General features: G+C 41.4%; 1 protein-coding gene across 1 annotated transcript in view; it reads left to right on the forward strand.

The window, feature by feature from the left end:
- LOC128706532 (nicotinic acetylcholine receptor beta1) overlaps positions 1 to 26,132 on the forward strand; it is a 101,267-nt gene that overhangs the window by 56,052 nt on the left and 19,083 nt on the right. Inside the window, exons 3-5 of the mRNA XM_053801449.2 lie at positions 10,278 to 10,448; positions 15,682 to 15,861; positions 25,000 to 25,175. Coding sequence (XP_053657424.2) covers positions 10,332 to 10,448; positions 15,682 to 15,861; positions 25,000 to 25,175 — 473 coding nt within the window. The 5' untranslated portion in view covers positions 10,278 to 10,331. The remainder of the gene's footprint in view (positions 1 to 10,277; positions 10,449 to 15,681; positions 15,862 to 24,999; positions 25,176 to 26,132) is intronic.

The raw sequence follows: 26,132 nt of genomic DNA on the forward strand, positions 1-26,132 counted from the left end.
CGACACTGGAGGCTAGGAGGGTCAGGGGAGACATGATAACGACATACAAAATACTGCACGGAATAGACAAGGTGGACAAAGACAGGATGTTCCAGAGATGGGACACAGACACAAGAGGTCACAGTTGGAAGTTGAAGACTCAGATGAATCAAAGGGATGTTAGGAAGTATTTCTTCAGTCATAGAGTAGTCAAGCCGTGGAATAGCCTAGAAAGTGAAGTAGTGGAAGCGGGAACCATACATAGTTTTAAGGCGAGGTATGATAAAACTCATGGAGCAGGGAGAGAGAGGACCTAGTAGCAATCAGTGAAGAGGCGGGGCCAGGAGCTATGACTCGACCCCTGCAACCACAAATAGGTGAGTACAAATAGGTGAGTACACACACACACACACACGTGAAGCAGTATCACTAAATAGTGCTCCCAGGATTTATCGTTCTAGTAGCTGTCCTAAGATATTATTAGAGGTCATCGTACGTGACTGAATCAGTGAACATACCTAGAAGAGTGTAACAGTTTTCTAGAGTGTGAATAATGTGTTAAGATCAAGAATTTTTCCATTTAAATTTGAATGCGGGTGTTTTTACTGGAAGGTGTGTGAGGGAAGATAGCAAGCAGCTGGTCAGGCTGCTGGCACCAGTGTTGATACAAATAATAATAATAATAATAAATATATTTAATGAGTCAAAATAAAAATAAACGCAAATATCTGGTCAGTTATGGCAGAGGTGCAGTGATAAGGTCATAAATGAGTGATACAGAAAATAATGAAAGGAAATATTTAGTCAAAATCTCCAAGTTGTTGTGACTATAGTTAATATAATCAGGTTATGATTATGACCATAATACTAAAGAAAACAGAGTGAATACCGAGTTATTAAAAAAAAAGAATGCACAATAGAAGTTACGGAGGGAGTAACAAACTGACGGACTTCATAGGAGCTTCCATTGCTGTGCAGACGACATCACTTACCTATGTGTAGGAGCAATTTTGTTTGGTGTCTAATTCTCAGTGTCTCGCCTTGCTAGTTGTATGCTATAGCATCTCTCTCTCCCTAACTCTGAGTGTCAAGAGATATGAGTAGCCCGGACAATATTTAGAAAGTAATTTTTAAGAAAATCTTCAGAAGTGTTGTGTAGCCTAGTGACCTCCCCCCCCCCTTTCTCAAAGAACGACAAACTCTTAAACTCGCACGCACTCACGCATACGCTCATGCACACAAACACACGTTTACACCAATATCATAGTAGTAAATATTAGTATATATTAATAAGAAGAGAGTGAGAAATAATTCTATAATCTTTAAAAGAGTAGCGTAGTCTAGCGTGATAAAGTGACCCATCCCTTTTTTTTTAAAAAAAGAGAGACAAGCACGTAAAGTAAGACACACACACACACACACACACACACACACACACACACACACACACACACACACACACTGGTTTACCCGACGGTGTAAGGAGGCAAAAACAGAGTGCAATAGAGAATGGAAAAAGTACAGAAGGCAGAGAACACACGAAAACCGGGAGATCAGTCGCAGAGCCAGGATTGAGTATGCACAGGTAAGGAGGCCCAGCGACAGTATGAAAATGACATTGCATCGAGAATCAAGACTGACCCGAAACTGTTGTATAGCCACATCAGGAGGAAGACAAAAGTCAAAGACCAGGTGATCCGATTAAGGACAGAAGGTGGAGAACTCACAAGAAATGATCAGGAGGTATGTGAGGAGCTAAACAGAAGATTTAAGGAAGTTTTTACAGTAGAGACAGGAAGGGCTGTGGGAAGACAGCACAGAAGGGAACACCAAGAGGGAATATACCAACAAGTGTTGGATGACATACGAACAACCGAGGAGGAGGTGAAGAAGCTCCTAAGTGACCTTGACACCTCAAAGGCGATGGGACCGGACATCTCCCCATGGGTCCTTAGAGAAGGAGCAGAGATGCTGTGCGTGCCCCTAACCACAATCTTCAACACATCCCTTGAAACTGGGCAACTACCTGAGAAATGGAAGACAGCTAATGTAGTCCCCATATTTAAGAAAGGAAACAGAAATAAGGCGCTAAACTACAGACCTGTCTCTCTGACATGTATTGTGTGCAAAGTCATGGAGAAGATTATCAGGAGGAGAGTGGTCGAACACCTGGAAAGGAACAAGAGTATAAATGAAAACCAGCATGGGTTCATGGAAGGCAAATCGTGTATCACAAACCTCCTGGAGTTTTATGACAAGGTAACAGAAGTAAGACACGAGAGAGGGGTGGGTAGATTGCGTTTTCCTAGACTGCAGGAAGGCCTTTGACACAGTTCCCCACAAGAGATTAGTGCAGAAGCTGGAGGATCAGGCGCATGTAACAGGGAAGGCACCGCAATGGATCAGAGAATACCTGACAGGGAGGCAGCAACGAGTCATGGCACGTGAAGAGGTGTCACAGTGGGCGCCTGTGACGAGCGGGGTCCCACAGGGGTCAGTTCTAGGACCAGTGCTATTTTTGATATATGTGAACGACATGATGGAAGGAATAGACTCTGAAGTGTCCCTCTCCGCAGATGATGTGAAGTTGATGAGAAGAATTAAATCGGATGAGGATGAGGCAGGATTGCAAAGAGACCTGGACAGGCTGGACATGTGGTCCAGTAACTGGCTTCTCGAATTCAATCCAGCCAAATGCAAAGTCATGAAGATTGGGGAGGGGCAAAGAAGACTGCAGACAGAGTATAGGCTAGATGGACAAAGACTACAGACCTCACTCAGGGAGAGAGACCTTGGGGTGACCATAACACCAAGCACATATACCAAATAACTGCTGCAGCATACGGGCGCCTGGCAAACCTGAGAATAGCTTTCCGATACCTTAATAAGGAATCGTTCAAGACACTGTACACTGTGTATGTTAGGCCCATACTGGAGTATGCAGCACCAGTCTGGAACCCACACCTGGTCAAGCACGTCAAGAAGTTAGAGAAAGTACAAAGGTTTGCAACAAGGCTAGTCCCAGAGCTCAGGGGAATGTCGTACGAGGAAAGGTTGAGGGAAATCGGACTGACGACACTGGAGGACAGAAGGGTCAGGGGAGACATAATAACGACAAACAAGATACTGCGGGGAATAGACAAGGTCGACAGAGCTAGGATGTTACAGAGAGGGGACACAGGGACAAGGGGTCACAACTGGAAGCTGAAGACTCAGACGAGTCACAGGGACGTTAGGAAGTATTTCTTCAGTCATAGAGTTGTCAGGAAGTGGAATAGCCTAGCAAGTGAAGTAGTGGAGGCAGGAACCATACATAGTTTTAAGAAGAGGTATGATACAGCTCAGGAAGCAGAGAGAGAGAGGACCTAGTAGCGATCAGTGAAGAGGCGGGGCCAGGAGCTGAGTCTCGACCCCTGCAACCACAATTAGGTGAGTACAATTAGGCGAGTACATACAACACACACACACACACGTAGTAAAGTGAAGAAGTAATAAAGAAAACCACAGACAGAGTATAGGCTAGGTGGCCAAAGACTGCAAACCTCACGCAAGGAGAAAGATCTTAGGGTGAGTATAACACCGAGCATGTCTCCGGAAGCACACATCAACCAGATAACTGCTGCAGCATATGGGCGCCTGGCAAACCTGAGAACAGTGTTCCGATGCCTTAGTAAGGAATTGTTCAAGACACTGTACACCGTGTACGTCAGGCCCATACTGGAGTATGCAGCACCAGCTTGGAACCCACTCTTGATCAAGCACGTCAAGAAATTAGAGAAAGTGCAAAGGTTTGCAACAAGGTTAGTTCTAGAGCTAAGGGAAATGTCCTATGAAGAAAGGTTAAGGGAAATCTACCTGAAGACAGTGGAGGACAGGAGGGTTAGGGGAGACATGATAACGACATACAAAATACTGCGTGGAATAGACAAGGTGGACAAAGACAGGATGTTCCAGAGAGGGGACACAGAAACAAGGGATCACACTTGTAAGTTGAAGACTCATATGAGTGAAAGGGATGTTAGGAAGTATTTCTTCAGTCATAGAGTAGTCAGGAAGTGGGATAGTCTAGCAAGTGAGGTAGTGGAGGCAGGAACCATACAAAGCTTTAAGATGAGGTATGATAAAGCTCATGGAGCAGGGAGAGAGAGGGCCTAGTAGCATTTAGTGAAGAGGCGGGGCCAGGAGCTGAGTCTCGACCCATGCAACTACAAGTAGGTGAGTACACACACACACACACAAACACACAAACATATATATATATATATATATATATATATATATATATATATATATATATATATATATATATATATTACACACACACACACACACACACACACACACACACACACACACGTGTACACATACTTATACAAACCTAACACGTTAGCATATAAACCCACATACACATACATAATTTTACGCGAAGCTAAAGGATCTAGAGCATCCTAACAGGATAAAAAAAAATAAGATCTCAAAAGGGAGGACGTAAATGCAAGGGAACCGAGGATGGCTAGTCTGAAATGGAATGGGTAGAAAGGCTCAAGAACAAAATGGATAAAGAATGTCAATAGAGGTTAAATGAGCTTTGCAATAACATGTTGTAGAAGCTATCTGCAGAGAGAAAGTCATGGGAATTACAAGCTGTAGCCGCTGAGGCAAAGATACAGAGACTGGAGGAAGAAATGGATGTGCTGAAGCATGATATAATGAGGTCTGAAAGGAGCAATGTGATTGAAATGGGAACATCAACAGGCAGGGGTGGAGGGGGTGGAGCTAAGAAGTCCCTTGCAGAAGTAATATCAGGCCATCAGGGTACCCAGGAGATAAGGGAAACAGCAAAGGAGACACTTAAATCAGTTCCAGAGATATGGAGGGGAAAAGAAATGGGAAGAACAGAGGGAGAGTTCAATAACTATTCATGGGATTCGGGAGGCTGAAGGGAAGACCTATGACAAAAGAAAGCATTAAGAGGAAAAAGATATTAAGAGCATCATCCCAATAAGAGGAGAGAAGGACATGTCTCAGGAAGAAAATTTTCACAGACTTTGGGGGTATTCGAGGAAAAAAATCAACCGGTCAAATTGACATTCAAGACAGAAGTGACATGGAACAGGATACAACAAAAGCCACCATTAAAGGACTCTGAAGAATATTAACAAGTGTACCTCAATCGAGATAGAACATGAAAAGAAAGGGAAGAACTGAGAGTGAGAGTAAGACGAAATCAGTGGAAGGAGAGAGACAGGACAGGCAAGGACAGACAAGAAAGCTCAGCCTCTGGGGGAACATGAAACACAAATGATTATAGAAACCCCTCAACCCCAGTCACCCCCATATCAACCAAACACAACCAGAAACACACCACACTTCATAGCCCCCCCCCCGAAGCACTATTTTCACAATCACAGCAGCCTCCCATAATATTCTGCCCTGCCTCCCACACCCCCAGCATGCACCATCCTCTTCCACCTCCTAAAATACAGTATTGGAAAGGAAGCTAAAGGCATGGTACACCAATACATATGGAATAGCAAATAAGAATGAAGAGTGGCAAGAATGAATCATTGATGCATCCCCTGATATCATAGCAATAACAGAGACAAAAATTACAACGATGATAACAGATGCAATCTTTCCAACTGGATATCAGATCCTGGGGAAAGACAGAGAGAACAGAGGAGGGGGAGGAATGGACAGAGGGGAAACAGACGACTTCACTGGAGGAACACTTCGGACTGGGGGTCCAAAGGTGATGATAGTAGTGATGTATAACCCACCAGTGAACAGCTTCATGCAAATTCTTGCATGAAGTGCGGTGGGAAAGGGAACTAGAGGAAAAGACAGTATATGAACTGATGGAACTAGTAACCACTAAGTGCAGGGATGCAAAGGAGAAGTTTATACCAAAGGGTAACAGAAAAATTGGTAAGACCAGAGTGAGCCCATGGTTTAACTGGAGGTGTAAAGAGGCCAAAGCCAAGTGTGCTAGAGCATGGAGAGAGTATAGAAGGCATAGGACTTAAGAAAACAAAGGGATGAGCAGAAAAAACAGAAACGAATATGCAGGGATAATAAGCACGACATAGCATGTAAAGCCAAATCTCAACCAAAGTTGTTATACAGTCACATTAAGAGAAAATCAACAGTTAAAGACCAGGTAATCAGGCTGAGGAAAGAAGGAGGGGAGCTCGCAAAGAGTGACCAGGAAGTATGTGATGAACTTAACACAACATTTACAGAAATATGCACAATAGAGACAGAAATGCTTCTAGCGAACCATGAAAGTAGGGTACACCAGCAAGTGCTGGACACAATACACATAACCAAGGAGGAGGTGAAGAAACTGCTATGTGAACTAGATACCTCTAAGGCGGTGGGCCCAGATAACATATCTCCATGGATCCTGAGAGAAGGAGCTGAGGAACTGTGTGCGCCTCTAGCTGCAATTTTCAATAAATCTATCGAAACTGGGCAATTGCCTGAGGCGTGGAAGACAGCAAATGTAGTTACAATTTTTAAGAAAGGAGACAGAGAGGCAGCATTAAACTACAGACCAGTGTCACTGACTTGTATAGTATGTAAAATCTTGGAAAAGATGAGGCAGAGAAGAGTGGTGGAGCACATTGAAAGGATTGGGCTCATACATGAAAATCAGCACAGATTCAGAGATGGGAAATCCTGTGTCACACATCTACTTGAGTTCTACGATAAGATAACAGAATTAAGACAGGAGAGAGAGGGATGGGTTGATTGCACCTTTTTGGACTGCAAGAAAGCTTTTGACAGAGCACCACACAAGAGACTGGTACAAAAATTAGAGGAGCAGGCAGGAATAGTAGGGAAAGTACTGCAATGAGGAAGGGAATACCTGACAAGAAGGAAACAACGAGTGTTGGTACGTGATGAAGTGTCAGAGTGGGTGCATGTGCCGAGTGAGGTTCCACAAGGGTCAGTCCTAGGTCCGGTGCTGTTTCTTGTATATGTGAATGACATGGTGGAAGGAATAGATTCAGAAGTGTCACTGTTCGCTGATGATGTGAAACTGATGAGGAGAATAGAAGCGGGCGAGGATCAGCTAAGATTACAAGGGTATCCGGACAGACTACAAGTCTAGTCCGACAAATGGATCCTGGAGTTTAACCCCAGTAAGTGCAAAATCATGAAGATTGGGGTATAATGTTGGTAGAATTACTGGCAATATGTAAAGTAAAATGACACAAGTGCAACTAATATGACATTTTTATTGTGACAACGTTTCGCTCTCCAGGGCTTGACAAAGCTCCTGGAGAGCGAAACGTTGCCACAATAAAAATGTCACATTATTTGCACTTGTGTCCTTTTACTTTACAAGATTGGGGAAGGACGAAGAAGACCGCAGACGGAGTACAGGTTAGGATATCAAAGGCTGCAAACGTCACATAAAGAAAAGGATCTTCGGGTAAGCATTTTAACGAACATATCCCCTGAGGCACACATCGATCAAATAACTGCTGTAGCATATGGACGCTTGGCAAACCTGAGAATAGCATTTCTACATCTGAGTAAGGAATCATTTACGACATTGTACACCGTGTACGTCAGGCCCATATTGGAGTATGCAGCACCAGTATGGAACCCACACTTAGTCAAATACGTCAAGAAGTTTGCAACAAGATTAGTCCTGGAACTGAAGGGTAAGTCTTACGAGGAGAGATTAAGGGAACTCAACCTGATGACACTAGAGGATAGGAGTAAGGGGGACATGATAACAACGCATAAAATACTGAGAGGAATTGACACGGTGGAAACGGCTCGAGTGTTTCAGAGATGGGATACAGCAACAATGGGCCACAGTTGGAAGTTGAAAACCCACTTGAGTCATAGGGATGTTAGGAAGTATTTCTTTAGCTTTAGAGTTGTCAGGAAGTGGAATAATCTGGAAAGTGAAGAGGTATGATAAAGCTTACGGAGCTGGGAGAGAGTGATTTAGTTTCGACCAGTGAAGAGGCGGGGCCAGGAGCTATGAATCGACCCCTGTAACCACATATAGGTGAGTACACACACACACACACACACACACACACACACACACACACACACACACACACACACACACACACACACGCACGCACGCACACGCACACGCACACGCACACGCACACATGTCAGCATAGTTGCTGATCCCCTGTATGTTTGTGTAGCATATCTGAGTATCGTAGTTAGTACCATCTATATATTTTATATAGACGATCCCTTGCTAGGCCTAGGGGCTAGCATGTGACGTCACGTGATGCCACATGTGAGCGTCATTCGCCCTGCCTCTCTCTCAGTTCCCGGATAGACCCACAGGCAAGAACAAGGTTAGGCTGGGCTGGGCTCTCCCTCACGACTCTGCAAATATAAGTGTTACCAGTCGTACCCAAGCTATTTAATTTGCCAAGAAAATGGTGTATATCTACATTTGGTGTATATACACCATTTCCTTGGCAAATTAAATAGTTTAGCCCATTCTATAAACTTTAATGTTGAGTTTGAAGAAAATAACTCATTGCCTTTTCTAGATGTTTTAATTATTAAGGATAATAATGAATTCAAATTTAAAGTTTACAGAAAACCTACAAATAACTGTTCCTATGTCCACTATTATTCTTCGCATCAAGATAGAGTTAAACTGTCTGTTTTCTCATCAATGTTTTTGAGAGCTTTACGAATTTGTAGTCCAGAGTTCATAGATCAGGAAATATCCAAAATTTATGAAATAGGTAATGATTTGAAATATCCAAGAAATGTAATTGATAAATCTTTTAAAGTTGCTAGAAATACTTTTTACAATCCAAAAAGGGACAACCAGCCTTATTCAACTAAAAATATGTTGGTTCTCCCTTACCATGAAAACTTGGTTGATATGCCTTCTCTTCTTAAGACTTTTAATATTAAAGTTGTATTCAAAAATCTTGATACAGTAAAAAAACTTTTGATAAAGAATTCCCCCCAAAATGCTGATGGATGTGTCTATGAGATTCCTTGTAAAATTTGCGATAAAGTTTATTACGGTCAAACTGGTAAAAATCTCGAACTAAGATTAAAACAACATAAATACAGCATTAGAACTGGACAAGATTCCAATGCTCTATTTATTCATGTGAGAGATTTTAACCATCCAATTGATTTTCAAAAAGTTGAGAAAGTTGTATCAAGCAAGTCCATGGTCGACAGGAATATAATTGAATCTTGTTTCATAAAAAGCAGTTTTGACAATAATATGAATATTTCCTTTGGTTTATATAAATTAGATCCATTTATAATTAATAGAATTTGGGAAGAATTTAATAATACATTAGACAAATAATAATGTTTAAAATTCTTATTTCTTGGGTAGAATAGTTTGTTGGTGGGTTGTGTGAAGGACCTGTCTAGTTGGGCCGGCGGGCCTGCTGCAGTGTTCTCTCTCTTACGAGTGGCGTGTCAGGTGTTCCTTTGTTGTGGGATCTGATAGTGAGGTGTGGGCTAGACCCTTCATATACCTTCATTTGATGCTCTACTTTCATTGTTCCTTGATAATGTGAGTAGTCACGAAAGCGCTTGGAATTTCTCTATTCTTTCACAGTGGTTGTTTTGCATATTCTGAAATCACCTGTTTACTGTGATCTTATTGCGCATATATATATATATATATATATATATATATATATATATATATATATATATAGATATATATATATATATATATATATATATATATATATATACTGAATATCCAGTATAGTTTTGAAATCCCAATAAGCGCATTACGTTTCTTTAGTTTATAATTTATGTGACTCTTATAGCAGCTTCATTTTACTTTATAGGCAGCAGTTTTTCTTCTATGTGAGTTCCCCCCGTTTTTGTTTTTTACCCTAATCACTTATGTGGTGTTTTTTACTATAAAGCTTTTCAGTGAAATGCTTCTAGGAAGGCGCCCTGGTGCTAGCAAGGAGCTACTGATCCAAATAATCGAAGCTCTTGTTCTTGTCGTTGAATTTAACAGGATTGGTACCTATTCTTCATGTACTGTGTGACCCCTACGGGCTTAGCTCCCACCCCTATGAATGCAATAATAATAATTATAATTTATAGTGTGACGGGCCTATAGTTTAAATGGTCATCCATGTCCCCCTCTTTTATAACATCGTCACACTACTTACTCTTGACCATTAGCTCTCTACTTAAATTTATACTTATCTGCTTCTTCGCTCAGTCTCCCCTCCCAGCCTCATTCACTTTCTTCTTCTCTCTTCCTCCACAACATCATTCACTCTCTTCCCTCCTCCTTACAGAGCTCGTGCACCATCGACGTCACCTACTTCCCCTTCGACCAGCAAACTTGTCTCATGAAGTTCGGCTCGTGGACCTTCAACGGCGACCAGGTCTCCTTGTCCCTCTACAACGACAAGAACTTCGTCGACCTCTCAGACTACTGGAAGTCAGGCACCTGGGACATTGTGGAGGTAGGTGAGGGAAGGTACGTGAGGGGCAATGGAGGTGAAGGAAGAGGGAGGAGAAAAGGAGGTGAAGGCAAGGGGAAGAAATAACAAGAGCGATGGGAAGAAGACTAAAGGAATAAAAGATCAAGAAGAGAAAGATCTGGCTGTCATTTTCGTTTTGGAAACACATCGTTATGCTAGTCCTTACCACAGAGGAGTTAGTAGCAGAGTTTGTGTTCTAACATACACACGCATGCAGAGCTGAGTCTCGACCCCTGCCACTACGATTAGGTGAGTACACTCACACACACATACACACTGTGGATAATGCAATAAAACTGAGACGGAACGCAAAAAACTGACAAGACAACACGAGATAAACGGGATGATAAATGAAGAAAGCCGGATTCAGTAAGAAGAAATGTAAGCAGGAATGGAAGACAGGATCCAATAGGAAACGGAAAAGAATGAATGAAACATTCAGCGTTATTAGAGAGGAAGTAGTAAAGATGGAGACACTCTTAGCAGATGACTGGAAAAGCTCCTGGTAAGGGGCGAACAGGTTCTAATTTATACAGAAAATGGGTAATAGAGAATGACCTGGCGTGAAGAAGATAAGGGGTAAAGGACTGATGGGAGAAAGAGAGAGAGATGGAGGGAAAGAAAGCAAAGAACACTGGACATTATTAGCGCCGAAAATTCATCAAAACTGAAAAATGAGGAGTTCACCGAGGACAGACTTTACTTGCTCCGTTATTGAAACAAATGGAGAAAACCAGAACAAAAAACAAAATGTAATCAACTCTCTCTCTCTGTCTCTGTCTGTCTGTCTTTTTTTTTTTTTTACACAGGGTTTGACAAGGTTAAGGATCAATAACTTAACTGACAAGCTATTTACAGGTTCTCTCTCTCTCTCTCTTCCCTCATCCGCCTTCTCTCTCCTTTATTGTGCTCTTTTTAAATTCATATTTCTTGTTTTTTTTCCCCAAAATTGCACTTGCTGGAACTTGATGTCACTGAGAATCACATTGGTGTGTGTGGCACAGGAAGATGTGGTGTTGCACTAGCCAGCTGTCAGCCATCAACATCCTGCAACACTAACGAGCTTCGTTGCTTCATGCAAGGTTTTTTTTTTATTTACGGTAATGAGATAGGAAAAAAAGTTTAACCCACCCCGTTTCCCTCTCCTAGCCCTCTCCCATCCCAGATTTTTTTATGGTTTCACCCATTATAGAAATTAGTGTACAGAGAAAAATGACTGAGGAAGGCTGGATGAAATTTTTCTTGTTAACGAGTCAGACTTGTACTTCCGTTGCTGAACTATAAATTATATTAGTAAATGCATCAAACTACATAAAGAGTGCCCATAACGGTTCTAATTGCACCTGAACTCATCAAAACTACACAGAGAACACCTATAAAAGACCGGAAACACCTACAGTCATCGTCACCAGCTCTGCACTGCCGGCGTCACACGTACCCATGGAAATAAAGAAAAAGCAGTAGCTGACACAGTACGCAAGGAACACGTTACACTACATGAAAACCTAATGTGGGTGCATGTACAGCGTAAGGGACAAGAGGGAGGGAGGGAGGGTTTTGACGGAGGCCGTCAAGAACAGTGGCTGAGTGAGGACTCTGGGAAAGCCACTTTTCAATACCCCCGACAGTCGTTTTCATACACTTAAGGTCATCTAGAGGAGAATCTTCGAAAACACTTGTTTGTTAACTTTAGTGACCTACTATTTCATTAGAGTGACACGAACATGAAGATAAGGCAGCTTGGATATGAGGAATTCAGCTACGAACTGACACTCTCGCCTTATCGTGAAAATAACAACCTGTGTAAGGAAGATTGGAAGCCGAACTTGCATCCTTCACGAACAGGATATCTTTCGTACATTATGTGGCTGAGTCAGTGTTGCTATGAACTTGCAATTGCAAGAATACTAATTCGGTCTCTAATATTCCTTACATAAAATCTCAGTCACTCTGGACTACATTCGCAATTTATATACCTTATACGAAGCCTCAAATGTCAAGCCCTAATCTCAAACCCTATATGGAAGTAAGGGGCTAAGGGACAGCAGACGTATGTGTGCCAAACTGAAAAATTGTACACTAGCATCTGTTGAGGAGAGTATTCTTCACTCGCACCTGAATCTACTACCTTCATAAATTCAGGGAGGAAAAAAAAACCCTTACCGGTCAGGCCGCAACGTTATCTGCATAACCAAAAATTTATGGAGAGACAGACGACCCAGCACCGGGCAAGGCATCCGGTCATTACCACATACCAACAGAAATATAATTTTTTATACCAACGCCTGCTGCCTCAGGAAAGTCCGGTGCAGGTGAATATTCAATATAAAAGTCGGATATGTGCAACCATCGGCTACCATAGGGATACTGGCTGCCCCACCGTCACGTGACACACCGTCCCACTGTGTGGGACGGTGTGTCACGTGATTACAGACAAGTGTCAGGTTATTTTCCTTGACGAATAAACCAGTAGCCAAGTTCATCTGATAGATCATAATTACAGGAAGGACCTACCATCCCTATTAAAGATGTCGGCGAAATTTACTCCACTGATCTCTACATGTAAGCAGTGAAAGCCTGCCCAGAAAAGCCCGAAAGTACCAATATGAAGTAGTAGTTACAATTTGTTGTCTGCAACACGTTGCGGGTTTGAGCATTTAGACACAAGAATACAGATCCTCGCGGCATGGTAAGATGAATTACAAGAGAAATCTTCCGTCACATTCTTAGAACCTTAATGGCTGCAACGAGAGACAACAGTATGTAAATCATTCAGCATAAGGTGTGGTGAAGGCTTGTTCCTCCTCTCATCGTTCGCAGCTTGGTCTCTGATCAGTCAAGCTGTTGATAATTACAATAATAAAGCACAACAACCCATCTTCCACCATCAATCACGATCGTGCAGTTTCCGGCTATTTAAGAGAAAGTAATGTCCTTTCCAAACCCCAGCATCCACTGTTTTCCCGATTATGTACTTTGGTTTTCATGATTAACTATCCTAACATCTAGTAACTAATATTTTGCTTAAGTGTCGACTTTAATTGTACAGAAATTGAACGCGCTATAACGTGTTCTAAAACTACCTGGATATCTGGACGAGTTTCTAAAACACTTTGTCAGTAAACAAGAGAGAGGGAGGAGCTGAACGACCGTCCTGGGCCAGGGTCAGTAGGCAAATGACCAGGAGAGTAATTGCAACCAATATCTTTGTCATTCGTTAGTTCTGTAGTGACGAGCAGTTCATGGAGATACTCTCAACAGTGTGAAGTGACCATCAAGCACTGGTTGGAGACATTCTTAGAATTGTGACGGTAGCTGCCATAAGCACTGGGGTAAATCACTATTTGACTTGTTTCATTTTTTGGTCTTCAGAAGATGGTCATTGACTTGAAGCAGACGTGAGTGATGACACCGCAACAGTGGATTCCAGAGTTAATGGAAAAAATTTTATGACTTGTGTGAATTGTGCAAATACCGTAATGTTGTAGAGTTAGAGAGGAAGAGAGGAAAACTGCAATAACCAGGACGAAACCCAAACTGTCACATTAAACTTGTTTTTCCAAAAGAGGCAAAAGTTTTAGCTGGTGATGCTTTGGTAACTTTGAGAATGGCTGAGCTCAGGAGGGACTGTCCGTAGTTACAGGCGGACGTGAAGCCTACTCCGCCTCTCAGCATAGTTACAGGCGAATGTGAAGCCTATTCTATCTCTCAGCATAGTTACAGGCGGACGTGAAGCCTACTCCGCCTCTCAGCATAGTTACAGGCGAACGTGAAGCCTAATCCACCTCTCAGTATTGGCTCCAAGAAGTTTCCATGACTTGAAGAGAGTGTATGAGCAAATTTGAAACGGAAAGTTTGCGAGTGAATGAAGTCTTCATGTATCCACTCTTGGTCTGGAATAACGGAAAGTAGATTAATTATCCACTTTGTTAGGGATTACTCATGAAGGGATAATGAATGATAAGTGAGACATACAGTATATATAACACTTACGTGTTGCTCATGTGTCATATTCATCTGCTTGTCGACATTGTTATTTATAATATGAGAGATAATGTTTGTTAGGGATGAATGTTAGAGATTATTTATGTTATATTGTATTAGGGATTATGTTTGTTAGGGAGTATGTATGCTAGGGACAATGTAATAGGGATTATGCTTGTTAGGGACAATGTAATAGGGATTATGCTTGTTAGGGATTATGTTTGTTAGGGATTATATTTGTTAGGTATCATGTATGTTATGGATTACGTTTGTTAGGGATTATGCTTGTTCGGGATTATGTTAGGGATTATATTTGTTAGGGATTATGTTTGTTTGGGATTATCTATGGTACGAATTACGTTTCATAGGGATTATGTGTATTAGGGATTATGTATGTCATGGATTATATACTTTGGGTATTATGCATGTTAGTAATTAAGTTTTCTTGAGGCTTGTGTATTCTCTATATGTGGCATTTGACTTACAACTTCTGAAAGGCCACAGGCGAAAGTTTTGACTGAATGAGAAAGTGTAAGATAGTGCTTTTTAATCTGTGTGATGCTAGCAGAATTTAGCTTCTTTACCCCGTGTACTGCAAACACTGACTCAGAACCCTGTGAGCTGGAAAAAAATAGTTGACCTAGTGGATTGGAAGCATTATTAACCTCAAACCTCATCTGTTTTAAACTATGCTAACCAATTGTATTAATGTTGGTAGAATTACCGACAATATGTTAAGTAAGAGGACACAAGTGAAACTAATGTGACGTATTATTGTGCCAACGTTTCGCTCTCCAGGAGCTTTCTCAAGCCGGTTACGGCTTGAAAAAGCTACTGGAGAGCAAAACGTTGCCACAATAAAATGTCTCATTAGTTGCACTTGTGTCCTTCCACTTAACATATTAACCAATGATTAAATGTAATGGAAGCATCATTATTATTCTTTGACGCAGTGTGCCACAGGTAATATCTGTCCATGTGTGTTTTAATTACTAACCTCTGACTCCGTATGTTTTAAACACTGACCTTTGATCCCCCGTGAGTTTCAAACGCAAAAGCCTCTGATTTTCGTTTGTTTAGAGGACTAACCCCAGGCTCCCGTGTACTTCCAACGCTAACTCCTGGCCCTTCCTGTGCTTTAAAGACTAATTATGACACTTCGTGTGCTTCAAACACTAATTTCTGAACCTCCGTGTGCTTCTAAGACTAACCAGTGGCCGCCGTGTTGCAGGTTCCAGCCTTCCTGAACGTGATCCACAACGACCGAGGTCCCACAGAGACAGACATAACCTTCTACATCACCATCAGGAGGAAGACTCTCTTCTATACCGTCAACTTGATCCTCCCCACTGTGCTCATCTCCTTCCTCTGCATCCTCGTCTTCTATCTCCCCGCTGAGGCAGGAGAAAAGGTGAGATATAGGAGAGGAAGAAAGAATTAGGAAATGGCCGGTTTGTAAGGGGTAGGAGGAAGGAAGAGGCAGAAGACATGAGAGGACCTAGAGAATGATATACGGTGGGGTAATAGTAATGAGGGATAGGGTGATAATGAGGAGAGGGCTGATAGGAAGATAGGAGGTGGAGGAGAGGGTGCAAAGGAATAGAAATGCACAAGAAGCCGAAACAAAAGATATATATATATATATATATATATATATATATATATATATATATATATATATATATATATATATATATATATATATATATATTATCACACTGGCCGATTCCCACCAAGGCAGGGTGGCCCGAAAAAGAAAAACTTTCACCATCATTCACTCCATCACTGTCTTGCCAGAAGGGTGCTTTACACTACAGTTTTTAAACTGCAACATTAACACTACTATAATATATATATATATATATATATATATATATATATATATATATATATATATATATATATATATATATATATATATAATAGTAGTAGTAGTAGCAGTAGTGGTAGTAGCAGTAGTAGTAATAACAGTAGCAGTAGTAGTAGTAGTAGTAAGCACTAGTAGCAGCAGTAATAGTAATAGCGCTAGTAGTAGTACAAATAGTTAATGACTAAACCCGCTGAAGCCGTACTGCACCTGTGGAATGGGAGGTAATCAGCTTAGATACGAGAGAGAGAGAACGAGAGAGAGAGAGAACGAGAGAGAGAACGAGAGAGAGAACGAGAGAGAACGAGAGAGAGAGAGAACGAGAGAGAGAACGAGAGAGAACGAGAGAGACCGAGAGAGAACGAGAGAGAACGAGAGAGAGAGAACGAGAGAGAGAGAACGAGAGAGAGAACGAGAGAGAGAGAGAGAGAACGAGAGAGAGAGAGAACGAGAGAGAGAGAGAACGAGAGAGAGAGAGAACGAGAGAGAGAGAGAACGAGAGAGAGAGAGAACGAGAGAGAGAACGAGAGAGAGAACGAGAGAGAGCGAGAGAGAGAGAACGAGAGAGAGAACGAGAGAAAGAGAGAACGAGAGAGAGAGAGAGAGAGAATGTATGTGTGTGTACTCACCTAATTGTGGTTGCAGAGGTCGAGCCATAGCTGCTGGCCCCGCCTCTTCACTGGTCACTACTAGGTCCACTCTCTCCCTGGTCCATGAGCTTTATCATACCTCTTCTTAATGTTATGTATGGTACCTGCCTCCACTAACTTACTTTCCAGACTATTCTACTTCCTGACAACTCTTTCACTGAAGAAATACTTCCTAACATCCCTTTGACTCATCGGAGTCTTCAATTTCCAATTGTGACCTTTTGTTTCTGTGTCCAATCTCTGGAACATCCTGTCGCTATCGACAATGTCAATTCCTCACACTATTTTATATGTCGCTGGCATGTGTCCCTTGTCCCTCCTGTCCTCCACTGTCATCAGGTTGAGTTCTCTTAACCTCTCTTCCAGGACTAGTCTCGTTGCAAACCTTTGCACTTTCTCTGGTTTCCTGACGTGCTTGGCCAAGTGTGGGTTCCAAACCGGAATGCCTACTCCAATATGGGCCTGTCGTATACGGTGTACATGGTACGGAACGACTCCTTACTGAGACGTCGGAATGCTATTCTTAGGTTCGCTAGTCGCCCATATGCTGCAGCAGTTATTTGCTTGACGTGCGCCTAAGGAAATGTGTATTATTATGTGTGTATTATACACACTCCAAGATCCTTTTCCTTGAGTGACGTTTGTAGTCTTTGCCCCCTAGACTGTACTGTCTGCAGTCTTCTTTGCCCTTTCCTGGTCTTCATAATTTTGCACTTGGTGCAGTTGAACTCCAGGAGCCAGCCGCTGGACCAGGCCTGCAGCCTGTCCAGATTCCTTATCCTCCTCCGACTGAATTCTCCTCATTAACGTCACATCATCTGCAAATAGGGACACTTCTGAGTCTATTCCTTCCGTCATGTCATTCACATATACCAAAAACAGCACCAGTCCAATGACTGACCCCCTGTGGAACCCCGCTCCTCAAAGGCGCCCACTCTGACACCTCATCATGTACCATGACTCGCTGATGCCTTCCCGTCAGGTATTCTCTGATTAATTGTAGTGCCTTCCCAGTTATACCTGCCTGGTCCTCCAGCTTTTGCACTAGTCTCCTGTGTGCAACTGTGTCAAAAGCCTTCTTATAATCCAAGAAAATGCAATCTACCCATTCCTCTCGTCTTACTACTGTCACCTTGTCATATAACTCTAGTACATTTCTGACACAGGATTTCCCGTCTCTGAAACCGTGATGGTTGCTGTTTATAGGCTCATTCCTTTTTAGGTGCTCCACCACTCTTCTCCTGATAATCGTCTCCATGACTTTGCATACACGTCAGTGACACTGGTCACTGACGGAGGGAGGTGAAAGTGTATAAACTAAGGGAGGAGGAAGTTCGGGTGAAATATAAGCAACTATTGACAGAAAGGTGGACTGGTGCAGGTATGAGTAGTAGTGGGGGGTTGAAGAGGGTTGGAATAGTTTTAAAAATGCAGTATTAGAATGTGGGGCAGAAGTTTGTGGCTATAGGAGGGTGGGTGCAGGAGGAAAGAGGAGTGATTGGTGGAATGATGAAGTAAAGGGTGTGATAAAAGAGAAAAAGGTAGCTTACGAGAGGCATTTACAAAGCAGAAGTGTTATAAGAAGAGTAGAGTATATGGAGTGTAAAAGAAAGGTAAAGAGAGTGGTGAGAGAGTACAAAAGGAGGGCAGATGACAGAGTGGGAGAGGTACTGTCTAGGAATTTTAATGAAAATAAGAAAAATAATTGGAGTGAGTTAAACAAGTTAAGAAAACCTAGGGAACAAATGGATTTATCAGTTAAAAACAGAGAAGGGGTTAGTAGATGGGGAGATGGAGGTTTTGGGTAGATGGCGAGAATATTTTGAGGAACTTTTAAATGTCGACGAAGAAAGGGAGGCGGTAATTTCATGCACTGGTCAGGGAGGTATATCATCTTTTAGGAGTGAAGAAGAGCAGGATGTGAGTGTGGGGAAGGTGCGTGAGGCATTACGTAGAATCAAAGGGGGTAAAGCACCTAGAACTTACGGGATCATTACAGAAATGTTAAAGCAGGGGGGGACATAGTGTTGGAGTGGTTGGTATTTTTGTTTAATAAATGTATGAAAGAGGGGAAGGTACCTAATATATAAAGGAAAGGGGTACAAAAGAGATTGTAAAAATTATAGAGGAATAAGTTTACTGAGTATACCAGGAAAAGTGTACGGTAGGGTTATTATTGAAAGAATTAAAGGTATGACAGAATGTAGAATTGCGGATGAGAAAGGTTTTAGAGTGGGTAGGGGATGTGTAGATCAAGTGTTTACATTGAAGCATATATGTGAGCAGTATTTAGATAAAGATAGGGAAGTTTTTATTGCATTTATGGATTTAGAAAAGGCATATGATAGAGTGGATAGGGGAGCAATGTGGCAGATGTTGCAAGTATATGGAATAGGTGATAAGTTGCTAAATGCTGTAAAGGGTTTTTATGAGGATAGTGAGGCTCAGGTTAGGGTGTGTAGAAGAGAGGGAGACTACTTCCCGGTAAAAGTAGGTCTTAGTAACTTCTTTCTCCTGTATAAACTACTAAAAACAAGGAAAAAAGAACTTTATAAAATTGGGATGTTTGAATGTGTGTGGATGTAGTGTGGATAATAAGATAGGAATGATTGCTAATGGTATGAAAGAGATGAAGTTGGATGTGCTATCCCTAAGCGAAACAAAGTTGAAGGGGGTAGGGGAGTTTTAGTGGGAAGAAATAAATGGGATTAAGTCAGAAGTATCTGAGAGAGTTAGAGCTAAGGAAGGGGCAGCAATAATGTTGAAGGATCAGTTATGAAGAGAGAAGAGGGAATATAAATGTATCAGTTCAAGGATTATGTGGATTAAAATAAGGGTAGGATGTGAAAAGTGGGTCATAATAAGTGAAATGCACCTGGAAAAGAGAGGAGTGTAGAGGAGAGAGAGAGATTTTGGAAGATATTAAGTGTGTAGGAACTTTTGAGCCAAGTGAGAGAGTACTTGTGGTAGGGGACCTAAATGCTAAATGCGTTTAGCCGTAAATTTCCTTGCGTCCATCCCTATTTTTTTTTTTCATTTATTCGTAAGTTTCTTTGCGTCAATTTCTTAATTTTCTTGAATTCTTCTATGAATTTTCCTATGCTTATTCCCAAATTTTCCTTAATTTATCATACAGTTTTCCCCATTGTTGGTCCATACTTTTCTTTGAGTTTGCATTGAGCGAGAGTTGCACTGTGAGGTTTTACCTTGTTCCAAGGTTCGTAGGTTCGAGTCTCCTTCAGCCAGAGTTCAGTGTTTGTGTATATTTCGCCTACTCTTGCGAATTCCTTGCATTATTAATGTCACTAGTAAGACTGATGCATGCAGGGGATGAGATGAAAAGCTGTAAGCCTTCTCCCTGAAAGCTGGCTGCCTTGGATCAACGTCTAGCATTGTGCTAGGCGCCAAGGTATTGTCCAGTGTGGTGAGAATGGTATAACACTGCGTACCTTGTACCAAGGTTCGTAGGTTCGAGTCTCCTTCAGCCAGAGATCAGTGTTTGTGTATATTTCGCCTGCTCTTGAGAATTCCTTATATATATATATATATATATATATATATATATATATATATATATATATATATATATGTGTGTGTGTGTGTGTGTGTGTGTGCGTGTGTGTGTGTGTGTGTGTGTGTGTGTGTTTGTGTTTTAGTACATATTTTTTTTATACTGAAATTTAAATTAATACAAATTTAAAAAATCAGTTTATATGTATATTAGCAACCCAAAGAGCAATGTAAAATACGCAGAATAAAGACTAATTTTTATATAGATAAAGTTAACATATGCTAGTGCATGGATTTAATTTTGCAAGCAAACTTACCTTGTAATCCCAGTCTGTCGAAATACAATTAATTATTTGCTTAGTTTAAACGCACATGTTTCAGTTCGGACATTATATTATATTTGTTAATTTCTCCAGGTCTTCATACTTGCTCTAAGGCTGCAGCATCCACCACTTTGTCATAGCATCTCAAAGCGTTTTTCCCCTACACAAATATATGAAGTGGTAAGGGGAGAAAATACTCAAGAGGAGTCAGCAATTAGCACCAGCGGTGATACTTCCATATAATATCGTTATACTCATAGAGCTGCATTGATTTTGTAAATAAAGTGCGATGTATGTGCGACTGTGCGTCTAAGCATTTACATACCTCAACACTATTAAATCATAATATTCATATAATGGCATATTTTCATAGACATTATACTTGCCTCAGAGAACAATACGTATTTTTAAAAGTTTAATTAAAAAAAAAAATCTAGAAAAGAGGCATTTTATAAGTGATGTCATTATAATTTAAATTGCTTTTTGGGTAACCAAAAAAAATGCTTTTCTATTAAAGAATTATTATTTGATACAGCATTTTTAGCCTCATTTATATGATATATAGATTTCATATGCATATATGCGTTGATATACACTTTTATTTCTGTGTACTCTGCAAAATAACAGACACACACAACATGCACGAATATGCCCGCGTGCGCTCACTCACTCACTCACTCACTCACTCACTCTCTCTCTCTCTCTCATACACATACACACACACACACACACACACACACACACACACACACACACACACACACACAATACCTGACAGGGAGGCAACAACGAATCATGGTACGTGACGAGGTATCAGAGTGGGTTCTTGTGACGAGCGGGGTCCCACAGGGATCAGTCCTAGAACCATTGCTGTTTTTAATACATGTGAATGACATGATGGAAGGGATAGACTCAGAAGTGTCCCTGGTTGCAGATGATGTGAAGTTAATGAGGAGAATTAAATCAGATGAGGATCAGGCAGGACTGCAAAGAGACCTGGACAGGCTGGAAGCTTGGTCCGGCAACTGGTTCCTTAAATTTGACCTCGCTAAATGCAAAGTCATGAAGATCAGGGAAGGGCAAATAAGACCGCAAACAGAGTATAGTTTAGGTGGCCAAAGACTGCAAACCTCACACAAGAAAAAAGATCTTGGGGTGAGTATAATACTGAGCACATCTCCTGAGGTACACATCAACCAGATAACTGCTGCAGCATATGGGCGCCTGGCAAATCTGAGAACAGCGTTCCGATACCTCAATAAGGAATCGTTGAAGAATTTGTACACCTTGTACGTCAGGCCCATACTGGAGTATGCAGCACTAGTTTGGAACCCACACTTGGTCAAGCATGTCAAGAAATTAGAGAAAGTGCAACTGTTTGCAACAAGGCAAGTTAAGACTTAATGGGAATGTCCTACGAAGAAAGTTTAAGGGAACTCACCCTGACGAAACTGGAGGACAGGAGGGTTAGCGAAGACATGATAACTACATACAAAATGCTGCGAGGAATTGACAAGGTGGACAGAGACAGGATGTTCCAGAAATGGGAGACACAAACAAGGGGTCACAACTGGAAGTTGAAGACTCAGATGAGTCAAAGATATGTTAGGAAGTATTTTAGTTGTCAGGAAGTGGAATAGTCTGGCAAGTGACGTAGTGCAGGCAGGAACCATACACAGTTTTAACACGAGATATGATAAAACTCATGGAGCAGGGAGAGAGAGGACCTAGTAGCAATCAGTGAAGAGGCGGAGCCAGGAGCTATGAATCGACCCCCTGCAACCACAAATAAGTGAGTACAAATAGGTGAGTACACACACACACACACTGTGTAGACTGATACCTGGTACAAGTATTCACTGTGAAGTCTACTACCTGGTGCATGTGTTCACTGTGACGTCTCCTACCTGGTACACGTGTTCACTGTGATGTCTGCTACCTGGCACACGTGTTCACTGTGATGTCTGCTACCTGGTACACGTGTTCACTGTGAAGTCTGCTACCTGGTACACGTGATCACTGGTACACGTGTTCATTGTGAAATCTACTACATAGTACACGTGTTCACTGTGAAGTCTGCTACCTGGTACACGTGATCACTGTGAACTATTGCCTGGTACATGTGTTCATTGTTAAATCTACTACATAGCACACGTGTTCACTGTGAAGTCTGCTACCTGGTACACGTGTTCACTGTGAAGCCTGCTGGTACACATGTTCACTGTGACGTCTGCTACCTGGTACACGTGTTCACTGTGACGTCTGCTACCTGGTACACGTGTTCACTGTGAAGTCTACTACCTGGTACAAATATTCACCGTGTAACTCGGCTATCTGTCATGTCCACCAGAGACAGGTCTCCATCAGCTGCTGTTTCACGATTTGATGAGATGTACATCATCTCATTTTACTAAAGGGGGGCGTCGGGCAAAAAATTGTAGCTCTTTTGTTTACCGTCCGATTTCCTCCAGTTTTGGTGCACAAGACAAAGTGTTTTCACTCTTTCTTGAAAATATTTATCAAAAATATACCTCAAACAACAACTGAGAAAAGACTGATTTACTGAAAATGCCCTTGTGCCCAAATTTATTCCTATATGGGACTACGTAAGGTTGTTTGGACACTTGGTGCCGAGAGAACAATGCTTATACGTATTTACTCGAAAATCTTGCCTCTAAATAACTTATCTTAATTTCACAAAAAAAAATAAAGTTTGTTAGTTCCTGGAATGTTGCAAAAAATCTGCCCTTTACTCATACATAACTCCGAAAGTATTTGGAATATTTCCAAAAAATGATATGGGGCTAAATAGAGAAATCATTATTCTACAATTTCTGTGAATATTATTCCATTTAATTAAGTAATAAAGGAAGAATTATGGAATTTAGGTGAATAAATTACTTCCGAGATATTGGCCTGGAGCGCCGGCCGGCCCCCCGTCTAGAAAAAAAAACGCGAAGAAAATCGCGTTTATTTCGGTGTATTTCTTAGTAAACTGGTGTTCTAGTGCAGTTATCCTCTTCAAAATACCGTTTTCTCTTATTCAAAGACAACATGAGAGGAGTAACTTATTTATATCGAAATATTCCCGATGGTCTCTCGCCATATTATGGCTTATTTTATTCAGTCTAGACTAGAGTATATAACATGTTTGTATGTTATTTATAGTGTTTATTATATCATATTAGATCAATTCTGATAGATAAATAAGCCGTAGAGTTGATATATAAGCGTAATAATGAAGTGATTTCTCCTGGCACTCTCGGGAGCGGGAACACTGCCGAGCGTTCCCATATGGTGCCTGGTTGTCTCTAGGTCTACGGATAAGTTCCGCCTACTGTTTTATGATGCCAAATAGTCAGTTATTATATTAGAAAAAATAATGCAAGGAAAAGAGATAAAAAAAACAAGAAAAAAAATTCCAAAAAATATATGGGCTCTGAGCAGACTCGCTACCCACATCGCCGTCACCATACCTGATATAAATGACTATAATTTCTTGTAGAAACGTCGTAGAACATTCATTCATTCTGGTACCATTGTGTTGCCAAAGAGTTAAGCTATTTTTCGGTATATATATCTCAATTTCCATAATTTTTCGATTTTTGGTTGAGCGCGCGCGGAAATTTGCCCTACAGCCCCCTGAAGACCTTCATTATATTCTACTTAATCAGTGTTTGGTTCTGAGGTTAGTAACGTATTAATTTGCATTGTGGGGATACTGTTTACTGTCATATTGCAAGCCAAAATCAAGCTGAACTGGTCTTCTCAGACTCGTGGCTACATCGTTGTGGACTTTTCTCTCGGTTACTCTGACAGAGTAACCGAGATTCCTCTGTCCTTTCTAGGAATTCACAGAGACGTTCCAAGAAAGAAAAGGCAAATGACTATAGAACATCGCTAAAATATGTATAAGTCAAGTCATTATATTTTTGTTGCTAGAACATGGTTTTATTAAATGTGTGATTTTATAAGTTGATCGTCAAATAAAGAATAAATGTGTAAATAAATCTATAAAGTTCAATAAAACATTAATGAAGTTCTACTCGAGAAAATAAGAATATCTTAGAATCAGTATAAGTGTCTTCCTTCCTCTCCCGAATCAATTATTTACGAATCTCCAAGCCACCTTATTTTCCCTCCTTTTCACTGTGTCCACCATCACCACCGTCTTTTACAGCATGTTGGTACACCCTCAGGTGACGCTGGGTATCTCCATTTTGCTCTCACTCGTCGTGTTCCTCTTGCTGGTGTCGAAGATCCTGCCGCCCACTTCGCTGGTGCTCCCACTCATCGCCAAGTATCTCCTCTTCACCTTCGTCATGAACACCGTCTCCATCCTCGTCACCGTCGTCATCATCAATTGGAATTTCAGGTGAGGCTTAGATCGAGGCTCCAGGAGGAGAATATCTTGAAGAGCTTTCGTGAGGAACGAAATGGAGACTTTTCTAGAGCCTTGTAAAAGCGAAGATAGGAGATCATTCCAAGGGGTTATGAGAGGGTGGCAGTGGGAGAGGGAGGGAGGTAGGGAGAGAGGAGGGCCTTTTTAGTGGGTTGTGAGGGAGGGAAGATTAACCTTTTCATTGCATTCTGTGAAAGGGTTCTGGACCTTTCCAGTGGTTTGGTAATGAGGGAAAGGAACATTTTCAGTACTTTGTGAGCCTGATCCCTCTAACAATCCAATGGATTGTTAGAGAGGGATCGGGATCATTCCATTGGGTTGTAAGTGAGGGACTGGGGACTTCTTCGTGTGAGTTGTGAGGATTTTAGAAGGATGTGTCCAGTTGATTTCGAGTGAGAATTCATGACTTTTCCAGTGGGGTACAAAGGGAATAAAGAGAGAGTCTTTGGTGGGTTTTGCGGAATAAGATAGATTTTCAGCTTTTGGCATAAATCGTGGTGTGGTTTCATTTGCACCTCCATCTGTTGTCACAGTGAGAATTTCTGCTGCGCTGTTCTTGGGCATTGAGAACTACAACAGGCATTTAATGATGGATCTGGACGTGACCTCAAAGCGACCATGAATTCGGATAAACCACGGAACTGAACCCATGGCAAGTGAGTCGTAAAACTCCAGGCCAGTGCATAAGCCACTCGGCCAGCTGCCTACAATTCGGATAAACTTTGTCTGGGGGTGTTTGATGGAAAGTCGATAGCTTTAAAAAAAATGGGTTTGACAAATATATTGGTAAGAATAGTTGGGCTGAGGTTCACGTTAAGAATGTTGTATATTAGTTGATTAAAAAAGACGACGCCTGTGAAGCCTTAAGGAAGGATACCGTAGATGATTCTTGAGAAGCACTAGTTTGTTCCCCACAAGCTTGACCTTAGT

This window comes from Cherax quadricarinatus, chromosome 36 (assembly GCF_038502225.1).
Source record: "Cherax quadricarinatus isolate ZL_2023a chromosome 36, ASM3850222v1, whole genome shotgun sequence".
NCBI classification, from domain to species: Eukaryota; Metazoa; Arthropoda; class Malacostraca; order Decapoda; family Parastacidae; genus Cherax; species Cherax quadricarinatus.